The sequence below is a fragment of the Volvox carteri genome (assembly GCF_000143455.1).
Source record: "Volvox carteri f. nagariensis unplaced genomic scaffold VOLCAscaffold_50, whole genome shotgun sequence".
Taxonomy (NCBI): Eukaryota; Viridiplantae; Chlorophyta; class Chlorophyceae; order Chlamydomonadales; family Volvocaceae; genus Volvox; species Volvox carteri.
The window spans coordinates 20,202-33,040 of NW_003307593.1; the positions used below are offsets into that span (position 1 = coordinate 20,202).

General features: G+C 59.5%; 1 protein-coding gene across 1 annotated transcript; it reads left to right on the forward strand.

The window, feature by feature from the left end:
• Window positions 1-4,192: 4,192 nt before the first annotated feature.
• On the forward strand, window positions 4,193-5,326 carry VOLCADRAFT_34353 (uncharacterized protein; the record flags this gene model as incomplete). The annotated part of the gene is made up of 4 exons (XM_002955217.1): window positions 4,193-4,276; window positions 4,567-4,637; window positions 4,926-5,036; window positions 5,206-5,326. Coding segments are annotated over 4 exons (387 nt in total), but the record flags the coding sequence as incomplete, so codon positions are not given.
• Window positions 5,327-12,839: the final 7,513 nt, after the last annotated feature.

A 12,839-nucleotide genomic window follows, 5' to 3' on the forward strand; every position in this document is an offset into this window, starting at 1 on the left:
CACACCTAACACCTTAGGAGCTATGCGCTACTGCTCTCCGCCTGGAGGTGGTGCACCCGGACGGCCGCTGCCCGCAACATCCAGCGGCTGGCCCAGCCGGCCATCCACCACCATTGCCCCCCGCAGCACCCGCGCCCTCCTCCTCCGCCGCCGCCGGCTGCTGCTACGCACCCAGTTCGCCTTCCGCCCCGTCAGGCCCAGCTCTAAGGGCGGCTGCCAGCGGCAGCAGCAGCTGCCTGGGGCCGCCACCGCAGTCCGTACCTCAGGTGGTGGTGCGGTCCACTTGCCCGCTACCCGCCGGCCTCATGATGCACCCGGGCTGCCTGCTGAGCTGCCTCCCCGCCACCACCACCAGCAGCGGCGGCGGCGGCAATGGCGATGTGGACAGTCTCATGGCACGGTACGGCCCCGAGCCGCTGGCGGCGTTTCATAGCGCGGCGGCGACGACGGCGGCGGCGGCGGCGGCGGCTGGAGTGGAGGTGATGGAGGCGGAAGGTGTGGACATGGCAGGTGCCATTGGCTGTGTGTCTCATTCCCTGGAGCTGCTTCCCGGACCTGAGGACTCGTTGCGGAGGGTCAAGCTGGGCCTGGCTGCTGGACTGGGGCTGGGCTGCCAGCACTACCTAGGGCCAGGTGGGTCGCATGTGGGGGCCGCCGGGTGGGTGGGCGATGGTGGGTGCAACTGGGACGGGGGTGGGAGGGGCTCCGTGCGGGTTATTGAGCTGTACGGCCCTGTCATTAACGCACTTGGATTGCCGTTCACACGTCAGGCTGCATGGCATAGGCTCTCTTACCGGCGCCCTCTCCATCCGGCCCTTCCTCCCCCACTTCCCGCGTCCATCACCACCCCCTCAGGTGGTCGGGGTCATGCGCTGGTCAGGGCCGCACTCCACCTGCTGCACATGACGGAGGGGGGGCTTGGGTTGGGGGGGACAGTGCAGGGGGCCGGGAAGACGGGGTGCACAGATTTGTGGGGGGAGCTGCGGCGGCTGGCGGGGCTGGAAGGGGCCACACAGGAACAACAGCAGCAGCAGCAGCAGCAGCGGCCGCCATTGGATGCGCCGCAAGTGCCGGGTCGACCCGCCCCGGCTGGAGTACCGCTGCATGCCCCGTCAGCACTGGTGGCGGCGCATGCAGCAATCGCAGCCGCCAGAGCTGATAGCGCGGCGGAGGTGGTGGTGGCGGCGGCGTCTGGGTTCATGTCAGCGACTGCGGGGGGTTGCCCGGGGGGGGACGGCGCAGCTGACACCCCCGGCGCCGGCGCCCGGCTGCTCGCCGCCGCCCGCCAGGCGGTGATGCGGCTGCGGGATATGCCCCGTGATGGGCAGGTCGCCAGGGCCGGCAGGTAGCACAGGGTCCTTTCCTCACCTGTTAGGTTAGCCTGTTAGGTTTCCCAATACTGTGATAGGCGGTGTTGTAGGGTGGGGGCGCGGCACACATGCTGTGTGCAGGACGTGCCCTGATGGCATGTGGGACAGAGGGGCCGGTCTGGTCGGTCGTTGTGTTCGCCGCCCCCCTGGCCCTCCCCCCTCCTGCTTTTCTTCCGCTCTTATTTTAGTCTTGGCGGCTAGGTAGGTAGGTAGGTTTCCGCGGTCGTCATCATCTCGAGGTCAGCTCCTTCAATCCGCCGACTGGTCAGCTCTGCTTCTCTTTCCTTGGCGGCAGCTTCACTCGCTCGTGGTTCGTCTTTCCCCCCTCCCCAGCTGCTGCTGCTGCTACTGCTGCTGCGTGTACCGGTGCTGCTTGCCTTGGCAGTGGTGGCCACCGTACGTTACCCCCCCTACATGTCCCTCTCTATATATATGTAATATGTACCGTACATATCTATGTGTGTGTTGCACCTAACCTAAACCCGTAATAAATACGGTAGTGCTTTTTGTGACGGTGTGCCGCTGTTGGCGCTGTTGGCGCTGCCGCAGGACGTTGTTGAGGCGGGAGGTGGTGGAAGCTTCCAGACGTCTGGCGGCGGGAGGGCGGCGTGGAGGTGGGGACGCAGGGGCCTCCTGCGGTGAGCGACTGGCTGGCCTCACCCCGCCACCCCGACCCGTCCAGACTCCCAACCACGTACATGCAAAGTATTACATCATTATTGGCCTCACGTGCAGCTTCCGCGTGAATCCTTTGTGTTCCTTTTAGAGGATACAGCTCCACTGCGCACTTTACCTACCATGTATGTGCATCACAAGCGAACGAGGGTTCGTTGCCTACAGCACTCCCTTGCCTACAGCAAACATAATATATCGTACATACCCGTTTGCCGTACTTCCCTAACCCCCCCTTATTCTCGTACTTATCACGCGCTCTGGTGAGCGGTCTTTTCGCCTCTGTCGCACAAAGCTGTGCACTGTTTTAATTGTTTTCAAGCTAACTCAATTGGTAATGGCCTTCATTAATATTGGCCTGGACGACAGTACGCAAGCATACACACACACATATCCTTTCGGGACACATATCCTAATTTTCATCAGTTAAACTGCCACCTTTGGTGTCCATCCTTGTCCCACATGCCCCACACCTGCCCACGTTCGGTTTAGGAGGGCCTGCGGGCGCTCAGGCGCTGGAAGGCGTACGGAAGTACCGGCATCTGTACGGCCTCGTCCTGGACGAGTGGTGTGCCCGGCTGAGCCCCAAAGGCCCCTCCGCCGGATCGGAGTCGGGTTTAGGGTCGGGCGGCAAGCGGGGCTCCAGGCGACCCAAGGCCGGTGCCCCAGGCCAGGGGGCGGGAGAGGGGGGGGAGGCGGAGGCGCCTGGGGGAGCGGGAAAACGGAGCCGCAAGGTGTAGCAGTCGTTTTTAATGGCGCTGTTGTTGGTGTGGCTGCCGTGGGGGCAGGCAGCGCCGGTTGTCCACTCTCCACTGCCGCCCCGGCGGTGCACGGCATTTGGCTGACAGTGCGGTGGTGGAAGCAAACCATCTTTGTCGAGAGGCGGTTAGGAAAGTGGTGAAGGACTCTTTTTCTCAGGCACAGGCCGCGGGAAGTTCGCAAGGGAATTGGAATTTGATAAACCCGAAGCGCGAGTGCAGAGGTTGCGATTCAATGCCCTTGTGGACTTGGTTTGCCGGTCCTACGAGGGTCCAGCGTGTTCAGGTGGCATCAGCCAGCATGATGATTATGACGCTTCTTTGTTAAGAGCTTGTATGTCCCAAACGAGTCAAGAGCCCAACCGTCAGAAATTGGTCAACTGCCATCAAAGCAGTTGACAACAGAGCAGTATTTCTGCAAGGTTTGATTTACTCGTAAAGTCCTTTACTTGAACTTTATAAAATTCCACGAAGTCGCGAATGCAGTGATGCGTAGCGAAAGACAAGACGCTGGAACCACAGACCGTTGGACAGCGACAAATGCGATATGCGTGGTTTGTAATGCTCGAGGCATCTTATAACCGTGATAAGTCATACGTTCTTACTTATAATATACCACTGATACGCATCCCTTACAATTCGTATACGCGTATTCGCGTAGGCCGAAATTGCGCCACGACAGTTCCGTGTCCCAGCCATAGACCTCTAGTTGGAGGAAAGGAACAGTAGTTGTCCTAACACGCACGTTAGGGCCCCTTCTTACATAAAGCAAGAAGTAGACAGCGCACCTGTATACAGTCCTTTGGCTTTCTTTGTTTCCTGATTCTTTCAATCTTGCGCTTTCGCTCGGCGTTCCCTGGTCACCTGTCCATAACTATTTCCGTTTGGTGTAGTATTTGCAGTCGACAAGGGTGAATCATAATGCGTGTATTTGTTGCGGAGCGGGTTCCGGGGGTGCGAAATGCAATTCAACTCCGTTTGCAAGTGGCAACCAGGCTGCCGCGACTGGGCGTTTCACAGATACAAACGGTGCTGGTTGACAGCCCTACAAGGTTATTTAAAACTGTGAACGTAGGCAACACGGCGTTGCGCTGTTTAACGCCCACCGAGACACGTACAATTGCGGAGGGCCTGCTGTCGCTGGAGGATGATGCCTGCTCGATGAGCAACGCCGCATCCAAGATTCCTGAAGGTTTCCTCTCGCGTGAAGACGAAGGCCCTGTCGCTATCAGCTCGTCGGTCGCGACTCGGTTTGTTCCAGAGGGCTTGCTGTCTCGCGAAGACTCCCAGATCAGGGACTCCCAGATCAGTCCCTCAGTCCATCGCGATGTACCCGAGGCGATGCTGTCCCGCGAGCAGCTCAGCGACACGGAGCGCGAGTCGGATCAGCGCCAGTTCAACTGGTTCCAGCAGTGGTACCCGGTGGCCGCCCTGGACGCACTCGACCCCACCAGGCCGCACGCCTTCACCCTCCTGGTACGGCCCGTACAGAAGACCGTGAAGACTTACCCAACCCCTCCTGCTGCCCACCAGCATACCAATCCCCACCAGCATACCAATCCCCACCAGCATACCAATCCCCACCAGCATACCAATCCCCACCAGCATACCAATCCCCACCAGCATACCAATCCCCACCAGCATACCAATCCCCACCTGCACCGCAACGCCACCGTGGTGCGCCTTCTTTTCACTCTCCCTATTGCCCCACGGTGGGCCCCCTCCCCCCCTCCCTCATTTCCCCCTCCCCCGCCTACCCCCCTCAGGGCCAGGATCTCGTGTTGTGGCGGGATGGCTCCGGCCGGTGGAGGGCGTTCAAGGACGCGTGTCCGCACAGGTACGTGAGGGGGCGGGGGAAGAGGGGGGAGGAGGGCACGGGGGATTGATGGCTGGCCATTCTGTAGTGAATCCTGGCTTTTCCTCATTCATTCCCCCGACTGGGGCTGCGACCCACATGCCGAAAAGGCCTTCCCTGGGCTGTTTCTATCCTCCTGCTTCCCACCATCCTTTTTCCAGCTCGTTCTGTCTCTTCTTTCCTCCCCGTACGCGGTGTAGTTGCCAACCCTCTCCTCCCTCCCCCCCCTCCGCGCCCCCTCCCTCCCCTCCCTCTTTCCCCCCTCCGCAGGCTAGCCCCGCTGTCCGAGGGCCGCATTGAGAAGGACGGCACCCTGCTGTGCGCCTACCATGCATGGAGGTTCGACGGATCGGGGGCTTGTACGGCAATGCCATTCTGCAGGTGCGTGTGTGTGTGTGTGTATGTGTGTATGTGTGTGGCGTTCTACGTTTGAAGTAAATGTCGTCAAAATCTCTTTACGATCTATGTTGTATCCCAATACCGGGAGCTTGCTTCTCCCCTGACTTTCCCCCATTCCCGGGTTTCCCCCTTCCCCCGCCAAACCACGCAGTCCCGACGACCCAGGTCGCCGCAACCCGCGCAGCTGCGCCGTGTCGTACCCCGCCCTGGAGCGGGGGGGCCTGCTGTGGGTGTGGGCACAGGGGGGCCCGGGGGCGGAGGAGGCGGCGGCAGCCAAGCAGCCGCCGGTGCCGCCGGAGGTGCAGGTACGGGCGGAGGAGGGCGGGGGTGGGGTGGGGGGAGGGGTCTCGTATGGCCGTGTCACCCATTTCGAAGCTCCGGACGGCCTCCTCTTCCTCCTGCTCCTCCTCCTCTCCGTCCCAATGCATCTAACATGAGAACCCCCTGTGTGTGTGTTTCGTTGCTTCCCCAGCTATTCCTCCGCGCACCCCCCTCTGACACGTCATCTCCCCCCGCCCTCGGGGGTGCCTGCCCCGCCCTGGCTGGTCAGGATGACGGCCGACCCATCCCCGGTGCCACTCAAATTGGTTGGTCGCATAGGGACCTGCCGTACGGCCACACGTTCTTCATTGAAAACGGTGAGCGGGGCCCTTTGTCGCGTGCGGGACCATGGACCTGGTGGGTGGAGGGGCGGTCTGGGGTAACAGGGGGGGACGTGAGCATGTGTGTATGTGAGTGGGTTAACGGTCTGAGCTGCGGAATGTATGTGTGCGTGCGTGCATGTCGCGTTGTTAGTATGTGCATTAGCAAGTTACAAGTTACAAGTGCCGCACGAGTGGGGGGGGTTCCGTCAAAGCCTGACTGGGGGCCATGGACTATATGTATATCGAAAGTTGAATCCACCGTACAACCGACGGTGGAAGTTATGGTCCTGCTAGTCATTAGCGAGAGGGCGAGGGCGATGTCCGAGAGGGTGATCAGCTGGCGGGTGTGTGGGTCGGGGCTCCTGTTGGGGCTCAGTTGGGGGGCCAGTGCAGCCCCGCGAGGGCCTCCGGGGCCGCGAGGGCCTCTGAGGCCCGTTACGTCACCCACCCCCGCCAGCTCCCACAGCACAGCCCTGGACAGTAGCCACCCTGCATCGCCACACACCTCGTCACCACAGACGACACCACCACCACCACTATCACCACCGCCAGGTCCTGTCCACCTTAGTAACCCTCCCCGTGTTGCCCCCTTCCTCGCCCTTCTCTTCCTCGGCCCCCCCCTTGGTGAATATCTCCACCACCACCACATCCTCCGCCCGCACCTCCAGTTGTCGACCCAGCTCACGTGCCGGTCAGCCACCACAACATTGCAGGTTGGAGGGAGGGAGGGAGGGAGGAAGGGGGGGAGGGGGGAAGGGGCAGTGTGTGTATGTGTGCGTGAGAGAGAGAGAAGAGGGGTTTCTTTAGTGGGGCTAGGGTGGTGATTCGGGGGGTTGGAAAGTCGGGTTGGGAAGGAGGTGGTGGTTACACGGGTCGACGGAGGGAGAGCCGGCAAATTGAGCACACAAACAGGATCCAAATCCAGATCCAGATTCAGATCCTACTTCGTCCGCCCGGATTCACCCCATATTCCCCCGCCGTCTCCTTCAACAGCTCTCCTCCCCCCAGCGCCTATGTAGGCTTACATCCTCGACAGGAAGCGCGCACACATGCACACACGCACACATGCACCTCCGCCTCCCTCCCGCCCTGCCTTCAGGTGATCGCTACAAGGACCCCCGGCCCCTCCGAGTCAACCTCACACGGCCTGTGTCCAGGGAGGGAGGCTTCAAGGTGTGTGGCAGTGGGTAGTGGGGCTGTGTCGCCATCATCTGTAGCGTTATCTGGTTGGAACGGGGCCGGCCGTCTAACTAATTCTTAGAACCCCTTAACCACCCCGGCAGGCAGAGCTCGCTGCATATATGCAGGTGTGTGTGTGTGGTTGTATGTATGTATGGTTGTGAGGTGATGTGATCCGATGTGTTGACGGCTCTGCAGCTGCGGACCGGATGGTGAAAGGGTCACGGCAGGAGGGAGGGGGAGCAAAGCGGGGGAGCAACCGACCCCCACCCTTTCCCCTCCCGGACTCCCCTCCCTCCCTCCATGTCTCCGCCGTTAACAACTCGTTCGCACAGCTCCCCCTTGTGCCTGGACGTGGACTCCCCGGTCGCACCGCGCACCTTTCACAACGAACTAACAAACCCCCTTCGCGTCCCTCAGCCCCAACGCTGACGTGCATCACTGTGCGAAGTGCGCCGTACACAGCGCCCTCTCCAGGGCCCCTCCCAACCGCCAGCTAACACACAACCCCCGCGCGTACTGCGTCCGCCGTACTGCAGATCCAGCTCCCCGAACCCCTTCGAAAGGACATGTCAGACGCTACCACGGAGTTCGTGCCCCCGGGACTGGTGAGGTGAGTGGGGGGGTGCCAGGGCGGTAGAGGCAGAGGAGGTTGGGGAGGAAGAGACGAGGAAGAGATGGCGGGGGAGAGAGAGACGGCACCGGGGGCAAACAAACCGGGTTCGGGACACTGAGAGTGGAAGGGGGCGGGGGCGGGGGAGGAGAGGCTAATTCCCCCAATAACCCGGGGGATAGCAAGTTACCCTCCCACACCTAACCCCGCCATCCCGCCCTGTCGCCCCCTCATCTTCCCTCCCCTTTTTATCCCCGGCCGTCAGGATTGAGCAGCTGAACAAGAACGGCAGCCTTACTGTTCTTGTGTTGTTCAGCACCCCCCTAAGGCCCGGATGGACACGGCTGGTGGGGCAGCAGGTGGGTGGGGGGGGTGAGGGGAGGTGAGGGGAGCAGGAGGGAGGGAGAGAGATGCGGGAGGAATGAGTGGTTTATGTGTGTGTACGTGTGTGTATGGTGTACTCATGTTCGGGTCTTGGACTCAGGAGACAGTGATTGTGGGTCGGGGCGCAGCCTAGGGCCCCCTGCCGTATTTCCCCGCGGGCCCCCTCCCTCAACAAGCAAATGTTCCGTCCCCTCCTGCTCCCGCCGGGGTGGGGGGGCCAACCTGCTGTGCAACTTGTCCTGTGTGTTTCAGATAATGGTGGAGGCCCCCAACCACGCAGCTCGTGCCAACAGCGCGGTGGGCTTCGTGGGTTCCGCCGTGCCTCAGTGGCTGGGCCATGTGATGGCGCCGCTGTTCCTAAAACAGGTGGGGGCCGGGGAGGGGAGGGGAGGGGAGGGGGGAGTGCGGGCGGCGGGGTGAGGGCGTGGGGGGCTCCGAATGGAAGACACGTCGCAAACCTCAACTGCCTGTGGTGGGGGTGGGGGTGGTGGTGATGTGCAGTAATGGCAGCGGACAGCATTGGGGGGTGGTGGGCGGCCAGGAGAGCATCGAGGAGGGGGAGGAGGAGGAGGAGATGCGAGTTGCAAAACCTCAACTGCCCAACCGGTTCAGTGTCGCACCCGGAAGGCGGGACGTTTTCGTCGTCGTCGTGTGTGTGTAGGGCTACACATGTCATGTAAAGTACACCATTTCTGTCCAGGGACCCCACACTTAGGGAATACATTTCGGCGACCCTAGCAACTTGTTACTTAGGTCGGAATAAATTGAGACCCCCCCTAAATGAAAAAATAATCACTGCCTATGGCCCGTCCACCTAGCACCTGGGTAGTAGCTACCCTGGGTAGCCCCTGGACGTCCGCAGTCGACCCTTTGTTGTCTTTTGTGCACGTAGCAACCTCCCCCCACCCACCCACCCAGCCCGGCATCTTGGACACTGCTAGAGACTACTGCTCACCGGGTGCAGGGTGTCAGAGGGCGGGAGGGGAGCTGCTTAACTCGCCAGTGCAATACCTCCTGGACCTCCCTCCTGGAAACGGGTCACTCTGCGCGGTGTGATATGGCACGGTGCTTGCCCCTTACTTGCTGTCCCATCCGGCGCAGCACGGTATCGGTTTTCTCTCGCCCTCACACACTCACGCTCACACTCACTCTCGCACTCACACACACACTCACACACATTCTCTCTCTCTCCGCACTCCACCGTGCAGTGCTGTTGAGGGGGGAGGACCCGGTGCCTAGGTGACATCAACTAATGGATGTGGCACGGACCTGTGTACGTAAATATGTATTATGTACGGTTGTGCCACAAGATGTCTCCCCTTGTCATCTGGTACCCGCCCTTACCTCTCAGCCCCCCGGCCTCACCCCTCATCCCCCCACCCCGCACCCCCTCGCCCCCGCCTCTGGTCAGGACTCCGTGTTTCTGCACATCCAGGAGAGGACTGTGGGCCGGCAGCTGCAGGAGCGGCAACGGGAGGGGACGGAAGGGAGCGGCACCCAGCCCCGACCCAAGTACTTCATGCCCGGTCAGGCTGACAGGTGCGAGTGCACGGGAGTGTGTGTGTATGTGTGTAAATTCCCCCGGACCTCGCGTGTCTTCCCCCCCCGGGTACTGTGCGCCTTGCGGTCCTTGCGTCTTCTATGTACATCAGCGCCCGGACCTCCACCGCACACCTTCACTTCACCGCACACCTTCACTTGCATTCGCAAACGACACAAGTCGAACCCTCCCGCGGACAGGGGCGTCAATGCCTGGTACGACTGGCTGTCCACGTACGGCGGCGGCGATGTGTCGTACGCCCCAGGTGAGTCGTGAAGTCAAGCCACCAGTCCGGGCCAGTCAAGGTTGTCGTTGACCGGGAGGGATACCGTCATGGCGATTGCATAAAGGGACTTACCGTACAGGCTGTACGGCGCGTGTATCTATGCCGAGATCGGAGAGGACTCTGGGCCGGTCTGCGTTTGATATTCATATTCGTGTCTGTCTGGATATATGCTTGTGTGTATTCACTGCGGGCCGGTGTTGCCGGATTGGGTTTCCTTTCCTTGCATTATGTTATTTTTGCGGTACTGCGGTACTGCGGTACTGCTGTTGATGACAGCGCCCCGATGGTTAAACTGTCCCCCTCTTTCCCGCTCTAGGCACACCGCCGCTCCTCTCTTCAACGTCGTCAGCCAGCATAGACCGCGAAGCCATGTTCGATGTGTGGAACACCCACACCCGCCACTGCACCATCTGCCTGAACGCGCTGAAGCGGCTGCAGCTGGCGCGTGCAGTGGCGCTGGCGGTGGGGCTGGCGGCGGCGGCCCTGGCGTTCGGGGGCGTGGTGGCTAAAGCTGCGGCCAGCGCAGCGGCCAGCGCAGCCGCGGCTGCAGCGGCGGCGGCCCCCGCCATTGCTGCTTCCTCTTCCTCCTCAGCCAGTAACGGTGTTGTCCCCGTGGTGCTTCACGCGGCTGGCTGGCTGGTGGGCTCGTGGGAGGGGCTGGGGCTGCTGGTGGTGGCGGCTGTGGCGGCGGGGGTGGTGCTGGTGACGACCAAGCTCGAGCAGATGATGCACAAAGTTGAGTACTCGCATGCGGACAATCACTGAGCTTGTACGGAGCAACGCAGCATTGAGACCCGAAGCATTGGGAGCCGAAGCATTGAGTTGATTTGGTGCGATGTAACCTCAATGTTGGCGGATCATTTTTGGTGATGTTGGCGGATTATCCACCCTTTGGGGACCCTTCATGCCAGCGGGCCCGAAGAGGAGGTGCGTCGGCTGATCTCCCTGAGTTCCTTGCGGTGCGAGAAACGCCGGGCACACAGTGCTGGTTTTCGCGGTGTGATGCTGTAGCTCTTCAGTCCGTCCTTCAGGAGTTTTGAATTTCGTTTCGTACTACTTGTGCGTCTGATGCCCGGGCTTGATCTGGTATGTTCCAATAAATTTGTACAAACTGTAGATAGGGACGCTGTTGCCTAGATGCTCTACTGGACCGATAGATGCATGCGGGAGGTTGGGAGACGTAGGAAATTTTGCATTGCAGAAGAATGTGGGACAATGTTTTATGAGGAGTTCGCGGGGGTATTCTTTTCCTTAGCCATGTGCTGTACCATACCGTTATCTATGCCATAGGTGTGGCAAATTCGCATTTGCTTTTCCTGTTCGTCACTACCCGAGATTTAGAAGGCATTTTTTTCTTGATTTGGGGAAGTATGGTCGAGGATTTCATGGGTGGAAAAGGACGTGTTGGATGTGTTGGGGAAAAGTTCGCAAGGACGGAATGGCTTAGGAGCAGTACCATATACATGGTATATGTTGCGACATTTCCCAAACTAGCAGGTATGCAAAACAGGTGTCGCCACGCAACCTCTGTAGGCCAGGGGGGTAGCACCAAAAATGCTGTCCCTGCCTACGTAGCCGGGCAACAGCCCTATAGCCCAATTCCCATTTGAGCAGTGTGCTGAAGAGCAGCGCAGTCTGATGCACACCATCCTAAAGCTTCTGCATAAATTCTGCAGGTTGGCAAATTCCAAAAGTGAAAGGCGAACTTGATGTTAATTTGCGGGATGGCCGCATCAATACGGCGTTGGCTGTATTTGTTGGCAAAAGGAAAAATATGCGACGGCAGCATCCGGTAGTGCATTGAAACACAGGAGCATTGAAGGGTGATAACTATACATCCTGTATGGCAACGTACCCTCATCACCACCTCCATAATAGCGCAATACAGATTTGCAATCAGGCCTTCGCAACCAGGACTGATCGACAGGTTCCCTACACCATCATGCAATCTTACCTGACACAGCCATTAAAGGTAGTCGCCCCTTCCGTCCTTTAGAGCGCAGAACGTATCGCACAAATTCGCTATGGTCGTCGAACTGTCTCTAAAAGGACAGCTCACAAGTCGCGTGTAAAGGGGAACCCTCGGTCAGCTTGGACAACCAAAAATGGCCATAGACACAAAGCGCCGTGTTTATACACGGTATCTATCCGAACCCGAGCGAAACATGGCTAAATGGTTGTAAATGGCTGTAAATGCTTAAATGCCTATGCAGTTAACTGTCTCCCTAAGTTGTGTCCGGTCGGCCTCGCCGCGTGTCACCTGCTCATGAACACATTAACAGCAACAAGGTAGAGACACAGCTGTCGCGCCATTCGCCTGAAATCATTCCCATCTCGCCCCAAGATTTGGCGCCACCGCATTGCCCTGTCCAATATAGGTTCCAACACGTCAAGAGACATACCACTACCTGACACGGATGCGTGCTAAGGCACACTTACATGACGAAGAGAATGAAACTTCCTTCCCCCTGAAGGCCAACATCCTTCAGAAGGTCCTGACACACAGCTTCTCCGTGGGACTACAACAACCCTGCCTGCAATGAGGACACGGCCACGGCAGGCTTGGGCCTTCCTTCAACGCACTTTTCCTGTGTTCTGTATGTAGACAACATCGTCCAACACAACCCTCTCACGGCAAACCTCCGCTGCCGTTCTTCACAATACGCACACCCACACTCGTAAAAAAGTATCTGTACAAACACGTTACATTCATCTATCATCAACTCCACATGTGCATACGGTGCGGAGCCACGAGGGTGTCCTGGTGGGGGACTCGATCCACCGTGCGCAGACAGAAGTAACCGGCGAGGAAAGGTACGGCGAGCCAGAGCGTTGGTACGATGCTCCCGCCGGGGATAGCCCAGTGGAAGGCAGCTATTGCTTATTACGTCCGCGTGAACGGTTGGGAGGGTCGCATTCATGTCAATGACCCTAGACCGCACACCGGCTGCCGGATGACAGGGGACGTGTATCACCCGCGTTGCTCCATGGCCACGCGCGTCCCAGCACGTGACCTGAGATCTGATACAAATTATATAAATGGCGGTGAAGATTGCATGAAACAAGCAACCTTTCAATAAAGCCATGGGGCCAGCCCCCCAATACTCTATCCCTCCTCATGCATTACTCCGCTAATCTG